The sequence below is a fragment of the Mobula hypostoma genome, chromosome 16, assembly GCF_963921235.1.
Source record: "Mobula hypostoma chromosome 16, sMobHyp1.1, whole genome shotgun sequence".
Taxonomy (NCBI): domain Eukaryota; kingdom Metazoa; phylum Chordata; class Chondrichthyes; order Myliobatiformes; family Myliobatidae; genus Mobula; species Mobula hypostoma.
The window spans coordinates 32,083,327-32,099,193 of record NC_086112.1 but is presented as its reverse complement, the minus strand read 5'-3'; the positions used below and the strand labels follow the sequence as shown (position 1 = coordinate 32,099,193).

Here is a 15,867-nt window from a genome sequence, read left to right as displayed (position 1 = left end):
GGAGGAAAGAAGGGGGAGGGAGGAAAGAAGGGGGAGGGAGAAAAGAAGGGGGAGGGAGAAAAGAAGGGGGGAGGGAGAAATGAAGGGGGGAGGGAGGAAAGAAGGGGTGAGGGAGGGAGGAAAGAAGGGGGGAGGGAGGAAAAGAAGGGGGAGGGAGAAAAGAAGGGGGAGGGAGAAATGAAGGGGGAGGGAGGAAAGAAGGGGGGAGGGAGGAAAGAAGGGGGGAGGGAGGAAAGAAGGGGGGAGGAAAGAAGGGGGGAGGAAAGAAGGGGGGAGGGAGGGAGGAAAGAAGGGGGAGGGAGGGAGGAAAGAAGGGGGGAGGGAGAAATGAAGGGGGGAGGGAGAAATGAAGGGGGGAGGGAGGGAGGAAAGAAGGGGGGAGGGAGAAATGAAGGGGGGAGGAAGGAAAGAAGGGGGGAGGAAGGAAAGAAGGGGGGAGGGAGGAAAGAAGGGGGGAGGGAGGAAAGAAGGGGGGAGGGAGGAAAGAGGGGGGAGGGAGAAACGAGGGGGGAGGGAGAAAAGAAGGGGGGAGGGAGAAAAGAAGGGGGGAGGGAGGAAAGAAGGGGGGAGGGAGGAAAGAAGGGGGGAGGGAGGAAAGAAGGGGGGAGGGAGGAAAGAAGGGGGGAGGGAGGAAAGAAGGGGGGAGGGAGGAAAGAAGGAGGGAGGGAGGAAAGAAGGGGGGAGGGAGGGAGGAAAGAAGGGGGGAGGGAGGGAGGAAAGAAGGGGGGAGGGAGGGAGGAAAGAAGGGGGAGGGAGGAAAGAAGGGGGAGGGAGAAAAGAAGGGGGGAGGGAGAAAAGAAGGGGGGAGGGAGAAAAGAAGGGGGGAGGGAGAAAAGAAGGGGGGAGGGAGAAAAGAAGGGGGGAGGGAGAAAAGAAGGGGGAGGGAGAAAAGAAGGGGGAGGGAGAAAAGAAGGGGGGAGGGAGAAAAGAAGGGGGGAGGGAGAAAAGAAGGGGGGAGGGAGAAAAGAAGGGGGGAGGGAGAAAAGAAGGGGGAGGGAGAAAAGAAGGGGGGAGGGAGAAAAGAAAGGGGAGGGAGGAAGGAAAGAAGGGGGGATTGGATGCAATGGCATTTGAATGGTGAGAGATAGAGGAAGGATGGACAGAGGTTTGGGAATTAGAAGAAACACTGAGCTAGGGAAAAATTGAGGATAAAGCACTGAAAGAAACAAGATTCAGAGAACATCATGCTTGAGGAGTTTAAAAGCTAAGATGGCTGACGAGATGTTAGGTGAAGGAGGTGTGAACAAAGAGGAAGATAATTGGGCAACGTGCCTGTTCCCAAGCACTCTTACAGATATGCATACCAAAATGGTCTCCAGTCATCTTAAAAATCCTTACCACTGACACTCATTCTGCCACACTCACACAGTAACAGCAGTGATGTAGCACATGGCTATTCCCCAACAGTGGCTGAAAACCGTTCTGCTATCCCAGACCAGGACTCAGACACCTTGACACTGATGTTGCCTCCCTGAGTGAGATGCAAGAGGCAGGTGACGGCCAAATCTGTGAACATACCAGTGCAAACCAGGAGAGGAATGCCCTGTCCTTGCAATGGGGTGTTCCGTGACAGGAAGTTAGTCTGGCATCTCAGTCACTTCCTCTATTGAATAAGTGAATATTTTGTGAATGTTGAGCTCACTACTTTGCAGAATCAGCCCACCATGCCTGGAAATTATGATTATGGTCAAGGAGGACTTGTACGGGGACTATGAGAAAACTGCTGTGTCCCACAGGGAAACAAACGGACCCAGATCAGAAAGGACGGAAGTCTCTGGTATCACATGAATGGCAACAAAGGAATGGGGGGGGGGGGGGGAGGAACTTCAACAACACTATCGAGAAACAGTTTAATCAACATTGCCTCCAATCCAGAAAGTAAGGTTATTCCAGACTCAGTCACCCAGCTCCAGCACACAGATTCCAAACACTGAGCCAGTGCACAAAGGCACACCAAAATCTGTGTCTTAAGCTAAATATACACAAATCAAAGGTGTTTTTTTAACCAGCATGCATATCTTGTCAATTCATGTCAATTAAGGGAGACACTGGAAGAACATGGTGCCATTTCCCCATCTTGAGAGTCATCTCTCAGCAAAGGCATTGATAAAGGAATTTGGCATCTTCAAAATGGAAGCACAAACTTCATCTCTCAGAAGTGAAAAAGGAAATAAATATCAAGACCTCAAATCCACCACGAACCAAAATACCTATCAGAGAGCAGCATCAGAACATCAAGCACCTCAAGGTACTGGAGAGATACTACTGATGCTATCCTCGCTAAATCAGCAAATCCGCTCACAAAATAAACAAACCACATTAGCATATTCTCCCAAGCCAGAATCAAGACCCTAATTACATTCAGCCAGTGCCCAAGAACAGTCAACATCACTCACAGTTGCAACAGTGAACTAGCAAAAGAACTCATCAGGGCAAAATATTACTAGAGTGTGTAGAGGAAGCAATTCAAGTAGGTCCTCAAATCTTCAGTAGAATCCCTGGGGCATGATCACACTGAAAGGAAAAGAGCTTCCAGGAAAGCATTGAGAACCTTGAATCCATTCACTGGAAGCATAATTCAAAACTCATGGATGGTCGAGAAAAGTGCGCCAAGGTTTAAAAAAAAATCAGCAACAATTTTATTGAATAACAGAGATGATGTGAGGAATCATCAGTGAACAATATTATTTACAGAGAGGACTACTGAAGCACAAGATTCCTTGTTTTAAGGAGTCGAAGCTCAGCATTTGCGTGTGAGCAGTTTTGGGCCTCTTATCTAAGGAAGGAGGTGTTGAAATTGGAGAGGGTCCAGTTAAGGTTTACAAGAATGATCCTGGGAACGATAAGGTTAACATACGAGACCTTTTGATAGTTTTAGGCCTGTACTCACTGGAGTTTAGAAGAACGAAGCAGGATCACATTGGAAAACTATCCAAATTGAAAGGCCCAAATAGAGTGGATGTGCAAAGGATGTTTCCTATATAGCCGGGGAGTCTACAACCAGAGGGCACAGCCTCAGAATACAAAGACATCCCTTTACAACAGAGATGAGGACGACTTTCCTTTGTCAGCAAGTGTGAACCTGTGGAATACATTGCCACAGGTGACTGTGAAGGCCAAATTCTTGAGAATATTTAGCACATATGTTGATAGCTTTGTGATTAGTCAGGGTGTCAAAAGTTACAGGAGAATGGAGTTGAAAGGGATATAAATAAGCTATGATGGAATAGTGGAGCAGACTCGATTGGTTGAATGCATCATTCTGCTCCTATATGTCTTATGGTCTAAGAGGATTAGTGTTTGGGTGAGCATCATTGGAGAAGAAAAAGGGCAGAGAACTGAATTTCCTTTCCTTAAGCAAAAAGAACAGGTCAAACTGGCTACTTTCAAATTTTTTTCTGCACATCTCAGGGTTTTAAAGCTTCTTCTTCTCAGTCACACACAACCAGCCGGATGCATTCTTGTCCCTCTCTTTACAACTTCCTAAAACAAGGTTGAGTGAATTAATTTGAAACCCTGTCTACTCGATACCTTAATATCACTTTAACCAGCACAGAGCTTTCACTCCTGGTGACCCTGTTTAAAAAAAGAGCAATCATGGAAAAAGAAAACCAAGAGCAGGTTAAACTGATCCGAATCTCCAAGTATAAACTCAAACTAGATACAAAGAGGTATAAAACCACAGAGGTGGCAGTAACCGCATCAATAGAAAGCTAAGTGATAGTTAATATTATAAATAATATTAAAAAAGATTATCTATACTATCACCCATGATTCTGTGATTTTACAGAAGACTAGGTAAGATCTGTGTATGATTCACTGTATTGTTGCAATTAGCACCAGTAACGGGCTTGCCCTGCTGGTTTTATTGACTGTGCATTTGTAGCAAGATGACTGATTGATACTTTGTTCCGCGATTCACAGAAATATTCAGATTGAGTTAATAATGAGGTTAACAATAAATTATCAACTTTACATTATTCTTTCCAGATGAGTGTACCCATTTCAAGCAAACCTCTTGATTTGCATCAAAAGCCAAATGTGAATTTGTGGGGGAAAAAAATTATTCTAGAGAACAGGCGTAGAAAAAGATAAAGATCTTTTAGCTTTATTGTCACAGACAGGAAAATAATCTCATCCCAGTGCTTTAAATAATTAAAAATGTGATACTTCTGAGTTATACTGCACTTCAACACAGCAGGATACAGAAGATTTAGAAGCAAATTTACAATTTACTAAGCATAAAGGTCGGTTGATTAATTAACAAGTTACTTTTGAGTAAAATGAGAGCCTGAATACTTACAAGCTGTATAGCTATCATAAGCACGGTCTTAAGGGAAAATGTTCTGTCACAGAGATCAAATAAATCTTCCAAGCTAGGTCCCAGTAATTCAAGCACCATGGCATTGTATTTTCCACATGGACCAAAGTAGTAAACCTGAGGAATTCCATCTGTAAAGGAAGGTGAAAAAAGAGAGGTTGAACATCACTGTATTGAAAAGCTGCAGTCTTCACACTAAACTCTAAAACCAGGGTCCAGGTCACGGCATAACCACGTTATTAAACTGTAATGGAAAATTCTTATTGATTGCATTAATTCATTACCCTGACATAAAAGCAACTGTTTCATGAGTCCAAAGCACAAGTTACAAGAAAACTTTCACATATGTTCAAAGGTAGATATAACATTCAAAGAAACCCTGGCCCTCTAATCGCTACCATGAGCTACTCTTTTGGAATTCAGGTTGCAATCCAGCCTGGGCTAAGAAAATTAAAGCCTTTAAAACTTAAAGTGCCTGTCAAAAATCATTGGAACATACACCATAGAAACAGGCCACTCAGCCAAACTCACCCATGCCAAACAGTGGAAACCTTCTGTATTAACCCCATTGGTCCAAAAATTAGATCTAGGGAAAGGGGGTAGAAATTCAGAGGGGCTCTGAGGGGGACCTTCACCCAGAGAGTGGCGAGTACCAGGTACTGCCTGGGAGAGCGCTCGCCGGGGGGGGGGGGGGGGGGTCACTGACCGTATTTAAAAAGTGACGAGTGCTTTACTCACCCAGGCATAGAGGGTTATGGACCAAGAGATGGACAATGAAAATAGGGTGACAATTTTAACCATTTCACTTTGGGTGAAAATTCACAAAACAGCCTGTAATTCAGCATAATGAAATTAGATCATTCCCAAAAAGAACAATACTAAAAAAAAAATGTACATTTCCTCTTTCGTACCTTGCTTGGCTGATTTACAATACTGTGATGAGCAAAAAGGGATCGTCATTCAATATGTAAACACGCACTTGACAACGATGCCCTTAACAGAAACAGCGAAGAAGTAATAAGTGCCTACCTTGGGTCCCTTGAGCGTAATATTAACCTGCATAAGTTGCTGGAATGACTTATTATTTTCATTACCCCAGTCCAATTAAATATTAGACTTACATAGTAAAAATGATTTGATAGGATTTTATTTCAAAGGAGAAATAAATGTGCCACCATCTCACAATTATCCTGATACAGGTTGAGTATTCCTTATCCAAAATCAGAAAACTTCCAAATTTTTTTTTGAGCGCTGACATGACGTAACAAATTCCAGAAGTTGCTGGGAAGGTTTCCAGGCGATTCACAGGTCTCTGCGCACCATGCACAGTTTTGAAAACTGATCTCACAGGCGGTATGTAATGAACAGAAATTGATGAAAAATAGGAAAATATTCATAAAGCAAAAAATGAAGAGCTGGACCAGTCAGCATCAGTGTGAACATATGCCGCTTAACAGAATGCTGATCATGAAAAAAAAAGCAAGAATCTATCAGGATGAACTGAAAACTGAACATATTTGTGAATATTCAGCAGGCTGGTTGCAGAAATTTAAGGAAAGGCACGGTATTACATTTTTAAAGCGTCTGCTGGTCACGAAAATCTAGCACCAGAACAAGTCTTCAATTCTGATTGTTTTTATATCTTCCATAATGGCATTAAATTTTTTTTAAAGCATCACTGATGAAAATCTAACACCAGAACAAGTTTAAAATGATGAACGTTTTTATATCTTACACAGAAACTAAGTAAAATATAAAGTGTATTATAATCTTTTAATCAAAACATGGCATCACAGGTGGAGACTGAAAGCCTGCTGTTGTCTGTTGTTCAACAGCTGATTCAGATATTCTCCAGATGCTGTTGTGCGGCTTTTGTTACCCTGCACACATTATATTTTCATATTATTGGTACATCATTATTTTTACTGTTAAGTAACGTATATGTGATGAACAACTGTAAGAATGCTTAGTGGTAGCTTATAAACTCAAGCATCAGAAATGATGGCGATCCCAAGCTACCTTGTTACATATTCCAAAATCTGAAAAAATCCTAAATCCAAAGCACTTCCGGCCCCAGGCATTTCAGATAAGGAGTACTCAGCTTGTGCAATCTACAGGTTGTAAATTGCTAAATTGTACAGATTTATGCAAGCTGCATGACAACAATCATTGTTCATCAGAATAAAATCAACTGAGAGTCCTTTACCCGAACTCTAGCAAGGAGGATGAAAAAGCATGAATCAAAAAACAATTCCAGACATTATAATGATGGTTTATGACAACAAGGACAAGAATAGGAAATGCAGAGGCATAAAATGATTTCATTTTAAAACCAGCTATAAAGAACCCATTTCAAAGAAGTGTCCATTACAATGAAGAAAAAGCATAAACCACTCATATCTAAAACAATGAACAAGGTCCTAACTTGCTATCGAAATAATGTCAAAACTATTTGCATGACCTCCCCACGTCCCCTCTAGTTAGTCTTGTGCAAAAGCCACAGAAACCTCAGGCAAGGACAAACATGCAATCAAACATAGAAATCAAGAAGTTTGCCTGTGCAGAAGTGAAACTCTGACAATTCAGAGCTGTGAAAAGTAGAATACCAACGTCTGCTTTCCTCTACAAGTGACCACCGGGTAGGGAGAAGTACTTGCATTTGCACATAAACACATCATAGAGAGCCAAGACAAGTTATTTTGTCTAAATGCTGCTTTTAACTTGACAAAATGTCAACTCAGGTCTTACTTGCCTCATTCAATCTGTTCATCCAATATTCCCTTCCTTCCCATTATTTCACTTTCTCAACCTGACATCTTATTCATTATTTTAAACTTGTACTTCCGACACTGTGCCATTCTTTTCACAAGGTTTAAATACTAACCAGTAGATACTGGTTCTGTGCTCACTTGAGCAATACACAATTTCCTCCTTGCCCTATGGTCATGGGGATTAAAGGAGAAAGAGCATGTTCATCTAATGGTCACTAGCTGGTTAATGGAACTTCTACGGTGTCATCTAAATATGGCGATGGCTGGCCAGACGCAGGAAGATCAAAACTGATTTCAAGTTGTTAACATTCTGGAAAAATCTAGTACCTTTAGACTGATTTTTTTTAATAATATAACTGCATCAAAGGATAAATAACTTTAAAAAACTCACTTACACACAAGGCAATAGCCAGCTGTAACCACCACATCCCTGACCAAGAGAAAATGGCAGCAAGGAGGGCTCCTGAAAGCAGCAGAGAGCCAGTGACAAAGGTGTGCTGCAGACATTACCGCAATTACTCTGTGCTTCAATGTGAGTATGGAGTGGATGGTTTCGTGACTGGGGTTGGTGTGGAAGGAAGGACAAAGCCAAGAAGATACAAGGTGATTTTACAACATGGTAAAATCACTGGTGTCAAAATCTATCATCAACAGTGTTTTTAGGTAGATGATTCATTTACACTTAAATGACTCTGGCCACCAGTCTTCCATTTGACAAAGTATTGTGGATTGAGTTCACAACAATGCATTTCCTAAAAGCTGTGAATATCGGGATACTAGCCAGACTCTGCGGATGGAAGTGTGAAGTTTACAGGTAGTTTCAAAGACAGTATTATCTATATTTTGAACGACGCCCTTCACGTCTGTGTGGAATGGCTGAACTATCCTGAGGAGCCTCGGGGGACAACAATCCTCGCGAGGATTCTGAACAGGCCGTCTCTGCTCACAAGGTCGAAGGCCTTTGTAAGGTCAATGAAAGCGACGTAGAGTAGTTGTCTTTGCTCTCTGCATTTCTCTTGCAGCTGTCGAAGGGAGAAGATCATGTCGATTGTGGAGCATTCCGACCTGAAACCGCACTGAGACTCGGGATATACCTTTTCGGCTATTTTCTGCAGTCTGTTCAGGACCACGCAGGCGAAGACCTTCCCAACGATGCTCAGCAAGGAGTTTCCCTTGTAGCTGTCCCCTTTGTTCTTATATATGGTGACAATGTTGCAGTCTCTCATGTCTTGCGGCACTGCTCCCTCTGTCCAGCACTGGCACAGTAGTTCATGCAACTGCTGGGCTCTTCTTCGGAGGCCTTCAACATCCACAGTGGTGTGAAGCAGGGCTGTGTGCTTGCCCCCACCCTGTTTGGCATCTTCTTCGCAGTCATGCTGAAGCACGCCTTTGGAACATCAACCGATGGTGTCTACCTCACACCAGATCAGACGGGAGGCTGTTCAGTCTGTCCCGGCTGAGGGCAAAAACCAAGGTTCGTGAAGTACTCATCAGGGACATGTTGTTTGCAGATGATGTGGCACTGGCAACACACTCTGAAGAGCAACTGCAACGCCTCATGGGCAGCTTCTCAAGAGGCTACCAGGACTTCAGCTTGACCATCAGCCTGAAGAAGACCAACGTGTTGGGCCAAGTCGTTGAGCACCCCCTGCCATTACCATCAACAACTAAGAGCTGGAGGTAGTTCACAAGTTTACATAACTTGGCTCCACCATCACGGACAGCCTCCTGCTGGACCCCGAGATCAACAGACGGATCGGACGAGCAGCCTCAACATTCGCCAGGCTGACAAAGAGAGTCTGGGAGAACAGAAAGCTGACGACATACACCAAAGTTTCAGTCTATAGGGCCTGCGTCTTCAGCACACTGCTTTACGGCAGCGATACCTGGAGCCTCTACTACAGACAAGAGCGGCATCTCAATGCCTTCCACCTTCACAGCCTGAGGCGCATCCTGGACATCACGTGGATTGACTGAGTCATCAACAATGAGGTCCTGGCCTGCGCCCAGATACCCAGCCTCTTCACCCTGCTCCAACAACGCCGTCTCTGCTGGCTGGGCCACGTACACTGCATGTCAGACGGGAGGATCCCGAAAGACCTGCTGTACGGGGAACTGGCCTCCGGTAAGAGAGCACAAGGGCGGCCCCATCTTCGTTTCAAAGACATTTGCAAGAGAGACATGAAGTCACTGAAAATGAACGTCGAGAGGTGGGAGGACATCGCAAGCGATCGCTCTCACTGGAGGCTGGAACTACGCAGAGGTCTAAAAAGAGGAGAAGAGAAGCTGAGGCTTGCTGCTGAAGAAAAGCGCACTCGTCAGAAAAACAGCACCAAGACAACACTGGAGGACAGCGCCTTCAAGTGCAGTTGCTGCAGCTGAGACTGTCACTCCCGTGTGGGCCTCTACAGCCACAACAGATGCTGCTCTAACACAGACTGAAGCAAGACTTTCCAGGCGCAGATCCATGGTCTCGCGAGACTAGCGGATGCCACTACCACGATATTATCTATACTCTAGAATATTAATTGTCCTCTATGTTAGTACGTAAAATGCCAAATAAATGTATTGTGGATTTAACTTGCATTCCTAAAGGCTGTGGATACCAACCCAGACATGATGGCGTCAGAAGGAAAGGATGAAGTCAGAAGCTGTGAGGTTTTGTATGTAGCTTCAAAAGGAAGCATTGTCTATAACTTTTTAAGTAGTGATTGCCTTTGTGTTTAGCATATAAATATCGAGCTCACACTGGGCTAGCAGACCTTTCTACCAAAAGCGTCTCCATCCGTATGATGCCTGCTGTACCTTGTTGTGACAAATAAAGAAGCTGCTTTGTATCTACCAGTGACTCTGCCTCTCCAGTGATTTCATCCACGCTACAACAGTTTATGGCTGGACTGTTCCTTCACTGCCACCGTTTCCAAACCAAATTTGCAATCCATCAGTTTGGCTAATTTACTTCCTTGTTAATAAAATATGTTTAAAACAGGAAATTCAAATTGAAGAATTCAACAAATGATATCTATTAATAATTGCACATCCATAATAATCAACAATGAGATATTCTTCAGAATACCAGACTGAGCTCAACTGAATATCTGATATGTAAAGTGTTGGCCAGCATTCCAAATCGACCATTCGGGTAAAAGTCTGTCAGGAATCATGAAACTTTTATTACAAAATAAAAATGTAACTCACAAGGACATTTCTTCGGTACTTTTAATGCTGGCATACAGCCAACTACAAACTTTTTTAAATAGGTTCCTGCTGAAGTGCACTTTTATTTCTAACAGAGTCACATCCCCCCGGTCTACCTGGTTCATGACTGCCACTTAATAGAGATAAAAAGACTGAACTCCAAATCTTAAGATCTGAAATAGAAACTCAAAATGGTTAAAGCATAAAAGTCTTTGAGGAAAGATTTATTCATGAAACATGAATACATCTGTCATCTGGCACTAATGAAATTATTGTTGATTTTCAGTATGTTTTACATTATTTTGTTCTTTAAAAGCAACATACGCTGAACGCTGCAGGAACTCAGCAGGTCAAGCAGCATCTATGGAAATGAGTAAGCAGTCAACTTTGGCTGAGAGCCTTCTTTCAGGTCTGGAAAGGAAGGGGTAAGATGCCAGAATAAAAAGGATGGGGTGAGGGGAAAGAGATAGCTAGAAGGTGATAGGTGCAGCCAGGTAGATGGGAAAGGTCAAGGGCTGGACAGGAAGAAATTTGATAGGTGAAGAAAGTGGACCATAGGAGAAGGGGAAGGAGGATAGAAACCGGGGGGGGGGGGGGTGATGAGAGCCAGATGAGAAGTGGTAAGAGGCTAGAGTGGGGAACAGAAGACAGAAAGGGAAAGGAAAGACTTTTTTTTATATAAATCAGAAGGAGAAATCAATATTCATGTCATCAGGTTGAAGGCTACCCAGATGGAAAGATGTTGCTCCTCCACCCCAAGAGTGGCCTCATCTTGGCACAAGAAGAGGCGGTAGGCCAACATGTCAGAACGGGAACGTCAATCAGAATTAAAATGTTTGGACACTGGGAAGTTCCACTTCTGGCAGATACAGTGGAGGTGCTCAACGTAATGGCTCCCCAATTAACGGCGGGCCTCACTAATACAGAAACATATAAAGCCTCATCGGGAGCGCCAGACATAATGGACGAACCCAGCAGATTCGCAGGTGAAGTGTTGCCTCACTTGGTCGGACTGTTAGGGGTCCTGAATGAAGGTGAGGGAGGAGGTGAATGGGCAGGTGTAGCATTTAGGCCGCTTGCCGTGATAGGTGCAGGGACAGAAGTAAGTGGGGAGGGACGAATGAACAAGGGAACTACACAGCGGGAGAGATCCCTGTTGAAAGCAGGTGGGGAGGTAGAGATATGTTTGGTGGCAGTAGCTGCAGAGGATGATGTGCTGGATGCAGAGGTTCATGGGGAGGTAGGCAAGGACAAGAGGAACTCTATCACTGTTAAGGGGTGAATGGGCATGTTCAGGAAATGGAGGAGATGCAAGTGAGGGCAGCATCAACTGTGACAGGGACAAATGTCTGTCATTTTGGAGAACAGATTTTATATTATTCAAATTAAAAGATTCTACAGTTTTCTTCAATCAATAGTCACACCTTGAAATAAACAACATTCCATCAGGGAACAATGTCAAGTACTACCAAAAAGAGTACGCGGTTCACAAAAATGACAGAGTACAGAACAAAATTAATGTTCAAACTGTATTTAATCCTTCGGTAAAGGACTCTGTGCAGCACTGTTTGTGGACAATGTTTCAGAGAAGATCTGATAGGTCGTATGGGGGGTATAAAATGAGTGACAAAAGAAGGTAACATTTTGAACAAAGACATTTCTGACAGATGTTCAAAATCATTAATTGTTTCAAACGGAGTAATGTTGGGTGCTAATGCTTTTGTGATCCAAAGGCTCTTTGAATGTCAAGAATGAGACAGAAATCTTGTTGTTAATGGTGTTTTATTAAGTGCTACATTAGCAAAAAAAAAATGAACAAGAAAGACACGCCGAGAGAATAAAAAGCAAAGGAAAAAGCAGTCACGGTGTTTCATACTCACACAAGAGAAAACAAAATTCCAGTGATAACAATTAGCCTACAAAGTAAGCAGATTCAAGTGGTGTGACAGCTGCTACAGAAATCTAATATAAATTTAATTTATAATCTAAATCTATAGTTGATTCTACAGAAGCAACTATACTGTAATTGCTGGAAAACTCACTGAGCAATTACATGCATTTAAATGATTATGTAAGAATACAAACAAGCACAGTAAAGTTAAATTACAAGAAAATAGAAGGAAAATAACAATTCTACATCTCAATCCAGCACTAAGTAAAGCAAACCCGTCGTTGGTGGAAGAGGAGTTGGTAATCAGAGGACATAGGATATGGTAATGAACAGCGAGGAAAGATAAAAGCAATACGAACTTTACACAGCAAGTGATCACAATCTTGACTACACAGTCAAAGCAGGTGGCAAGTTTAGGCAGCACAACAGTGCAGCTAGCAGAGCTGATGCCTCATCGGTCCAGTGACCAGGGTTCAATTCTGAAGTGCTAAGTGCATGGAGTGTGCACAGTCTCCCTCTGACCTCCTGGATGCTTCCATTTCCTCCAAGGTATGCAGATTGATGGGTGAACTAGCCTTGCTGCTGGTATATTTGGTGGCAGGAGAATCAGGGAGTAGACTGGATTCCGGAGAATTGGTATTCAATAGGAGGCTGATAGTCAGCACACACTTAAAGGTCTGAAGGGCCTGTTTCCATGCGGAATACTCTGTGACTCAAGAACTTCCAAAAAGAAATCAGTAAATATTGGAGGGAAAAGTACTGGATAAACAACAGAAAACGGATTTGACAGTTCTCCATAAAAGCACGAACATAGACAAGTCACTTTCTATCTGTGATTTGGAGATATGAATGAATTGGAAACCTTGACATTAATAGTTTTAATAGAATTTAAAAGTGCTGTACTGTTACTTTACTTCATTTTTATCCCTTTCTCTATTCACTTCTTTGGCCTAATAGAGAATGCTGATGGCTGGCTTTAAAGGATAATATCTGCTGTGATCACCAATACGTCTTAGATCTCAGTTCCAGACAAAACATTGAAGAATTTAAGTGGAGCAAAGAAGGTCAAAGCGACCTCCTTAAACCCAGAACTGGCTTGATTGGCTGAAACTAACCAATTAAAAGCAAGGAGGCCTGCAATTAAACAATTTTCACTTTATGCATCAGAACACAAATGGGTGATTAACAAATTTAATGGCCCAAAAGGAAACATAAGCATGGACAGGTACATTTTCTACAACTCATTAGGAAGTGAAAACCCTTCCAAAGCTTTCTGCTTTGCTCTTAAGTATGTGCTGTGGAAATACATCAGTCAGCACATCACTTGAACCAGCTTTAACCATATTTTAGCTCTAATGGAGAGTGCATGCTAAGTCATTAGAACTCTATTTTTTTTCCATTTGATTAAGCAAAGACTAGTGCTCAAAAACACTTGCAAATGTATCAGCATTCCTCCATTTCTAAGAGGAAATGCTCCACTTGCTTAAGCTCAAAGTTAATTTATTATGAATGTATACATTATACTACCTTGAGATTTGCTTCCTTACAGGCAGCCACAAAACAAGAAACTCAAAAGTACCCACTAAAAAAAATCCAATATAGACTCAATGTGCAAAGAAAGAGGATAAAAAACAAATTGTGCAAACAATAAAAACAAGCAATCAGCATTCAGAACAAAAGTGAGTTCATAGACACGAAGCCCGGAGCAGGCCCCCAGCCTCAGTTCATCACACAGTGGAGCAAAACATCGTGGAGCTTGCAGACAAGAAGCCTGGAGCAGCAAACAGAACCAGCATGGCCTTCGTCTCCAGTCCTGACACTCTGCCTTTTCATCCTATCTGGCCTGGCGTTTAAACCATCCAAACATCAGGTTGTTCCATGCTCAAAGACCCAGGCCCTGACATATTGATACGTTCTGGGCCTGAATCCCACTGCCATGTTTCAATCAATCCGTATCCAACCTTTCCCAATCAGCCCGGTGCTTAGATCAATCAAACATTGCTATCAGTTCAGGTGAACAGGCTCCAAAACTCGTCCGATCCAACTTTCCTTCACTTCACACACCCCAACTCCATCTCGGCCTTGCCCTGACCATTTCTCCCTGAACATGCTTCGACCTGTCTCCAAATCCACCTTGCACCCGCACTCCTCGATCTTCGAGTCGGCCTCAGTGAGAGACCTTGCAAGCTCTGTGAGCCCTGTACGCTAACTCCATCCAAGTAATTGCAGAACCTTCAGAGTTACGAACCAAGGGTGCAACCAAATGATGCATCCAAGCCAAGATCAACTGGAATCAGACCAATTCTTCGCTACCAAAGGCATGACCACCAGGAGAATTTCCTGTTTCTGCAAAATAAACTCAATTACAATCAATGTGAAAAGGAAAATACATATTTCCCTGCTTGGTGGATAGTCATTTCAACAATCACAACATACAGTACTGTGCTCGACAATAAGAAACTTCTACAACTTATCATATTCTGCACAGAGCAAGATACTAGCATCCATCGTTATTACTTCCCCAAGGTCATCGAACAGCAATCAATGTTTGGGCCAAGTCCTGCTCTTTGATTATAGGCTCCCTGCCAATTAGAAAACTAACAAGAGATAGTAAGCTATCCTCCAAATGCAGTAAGTGGGGTTTCATGATGTTTATGGTTAATAAAAAATATTTTTACTGTTTTTCTTTTAAATAAATTTTCTGCATTCACATTTGAACAGGAATTTCAGATTTGATGCAGGGATTTCAGAATGGGAAATGCAATTTAGCTTAGAAATAACTATACATTCTTGGCGAGTTGGATCCAAGTCAGAAAATTTTAGCATTGACAGGAATAGTTCATAAATGATTCATTCTTCTGGATCAGATATCATCACATTGAGCTTCCAGGATTGTTCACTACATTTTCCTGTGGAACAATCTTGGTAAAAGTGCTGCGAGCAGATAGGTTTCAGGAAAAGGCTGGACTTGGCGCCAGAACGTATGGCAATACTTATGTGCTGCCCACAACACATCCCTAGGTGAGGTTGTTTACACAAATGACACATTTCACTGTGTTTCGATGTACGTGCGAAAAATAAGTCTGAATCTGAAATCAGTTTATTCAGTTGTGCACTAAAAATAAATGCAGTTTGTGAAAAAGTATGTTCATAAACACAGAAAAAGACAAATTAACATAATTAGCTAATTATATAAAAACGCAAACATGAGGAAATCTGCAGATGCTGGAAATTCAAGCAACACACACAAAAAATGCTGGCGAATGCAGCATCTATAGGAAGAGGTACAGTCGACGTTTTCAGGCCGAGACCCTTTGTCAGGTAGTCCATTTTTTGTGCGTGTAGTTAATTATACATCTGCCTCAATTAATTTCAAGATTCATTTAAGTAGTAAGTACCCAAGACATCTTTAAGAAGCATGCCTGAGGAAGGCAGCATCTATCATTAAGGACCCCCACCACACAAGGCATGCCCTCTTTTCATTGTTACCATCGGGGAGGAGGTACAAAAGCCTGAGAGTGCACACTCAACAATTCAGGAACAGTTTCTTTCCCTCTGCCGTATGATTCCTAAATGGACACTGAACCCATGAATACTACCTCACTACTTTTTTTTAGTTGTTGTTTTTTGCATTTACTTATTTCAACTTATCTATTTAGAAGAGAATAAAGTTGATACTTATTTTT

The 15,867-nt window shown here is 42.6% G+C and overlaps 1 protein-coding gene across 4 annotated transcripts in view; it reads right to left on the bottom strand.

Annotated features, from left to right (window-relative positions):
- LOC134357319 (casein kinase I) overlaps positions 1 to 15,867 on the bottom strand; it is a 251,189-nt gene that overhangs the window by 85,747 nt on the left and 149,575 nt on the right. For all 4 annotated transcript variants that reach the window (XM_063068720.1, XM_063068721.1, XM_063068722.1 and 1 more), the window contains exon 5: positions 4,304 to 4,452. In XM_063068720.1, coding sequence (XP_062924790.1) covers positions 4,304 to 4,452 — 149 coding nt within the window. The remainder of the gene's footprint in view (positions 1 to 4,303; positions 4,453 to 15,867) is intronic.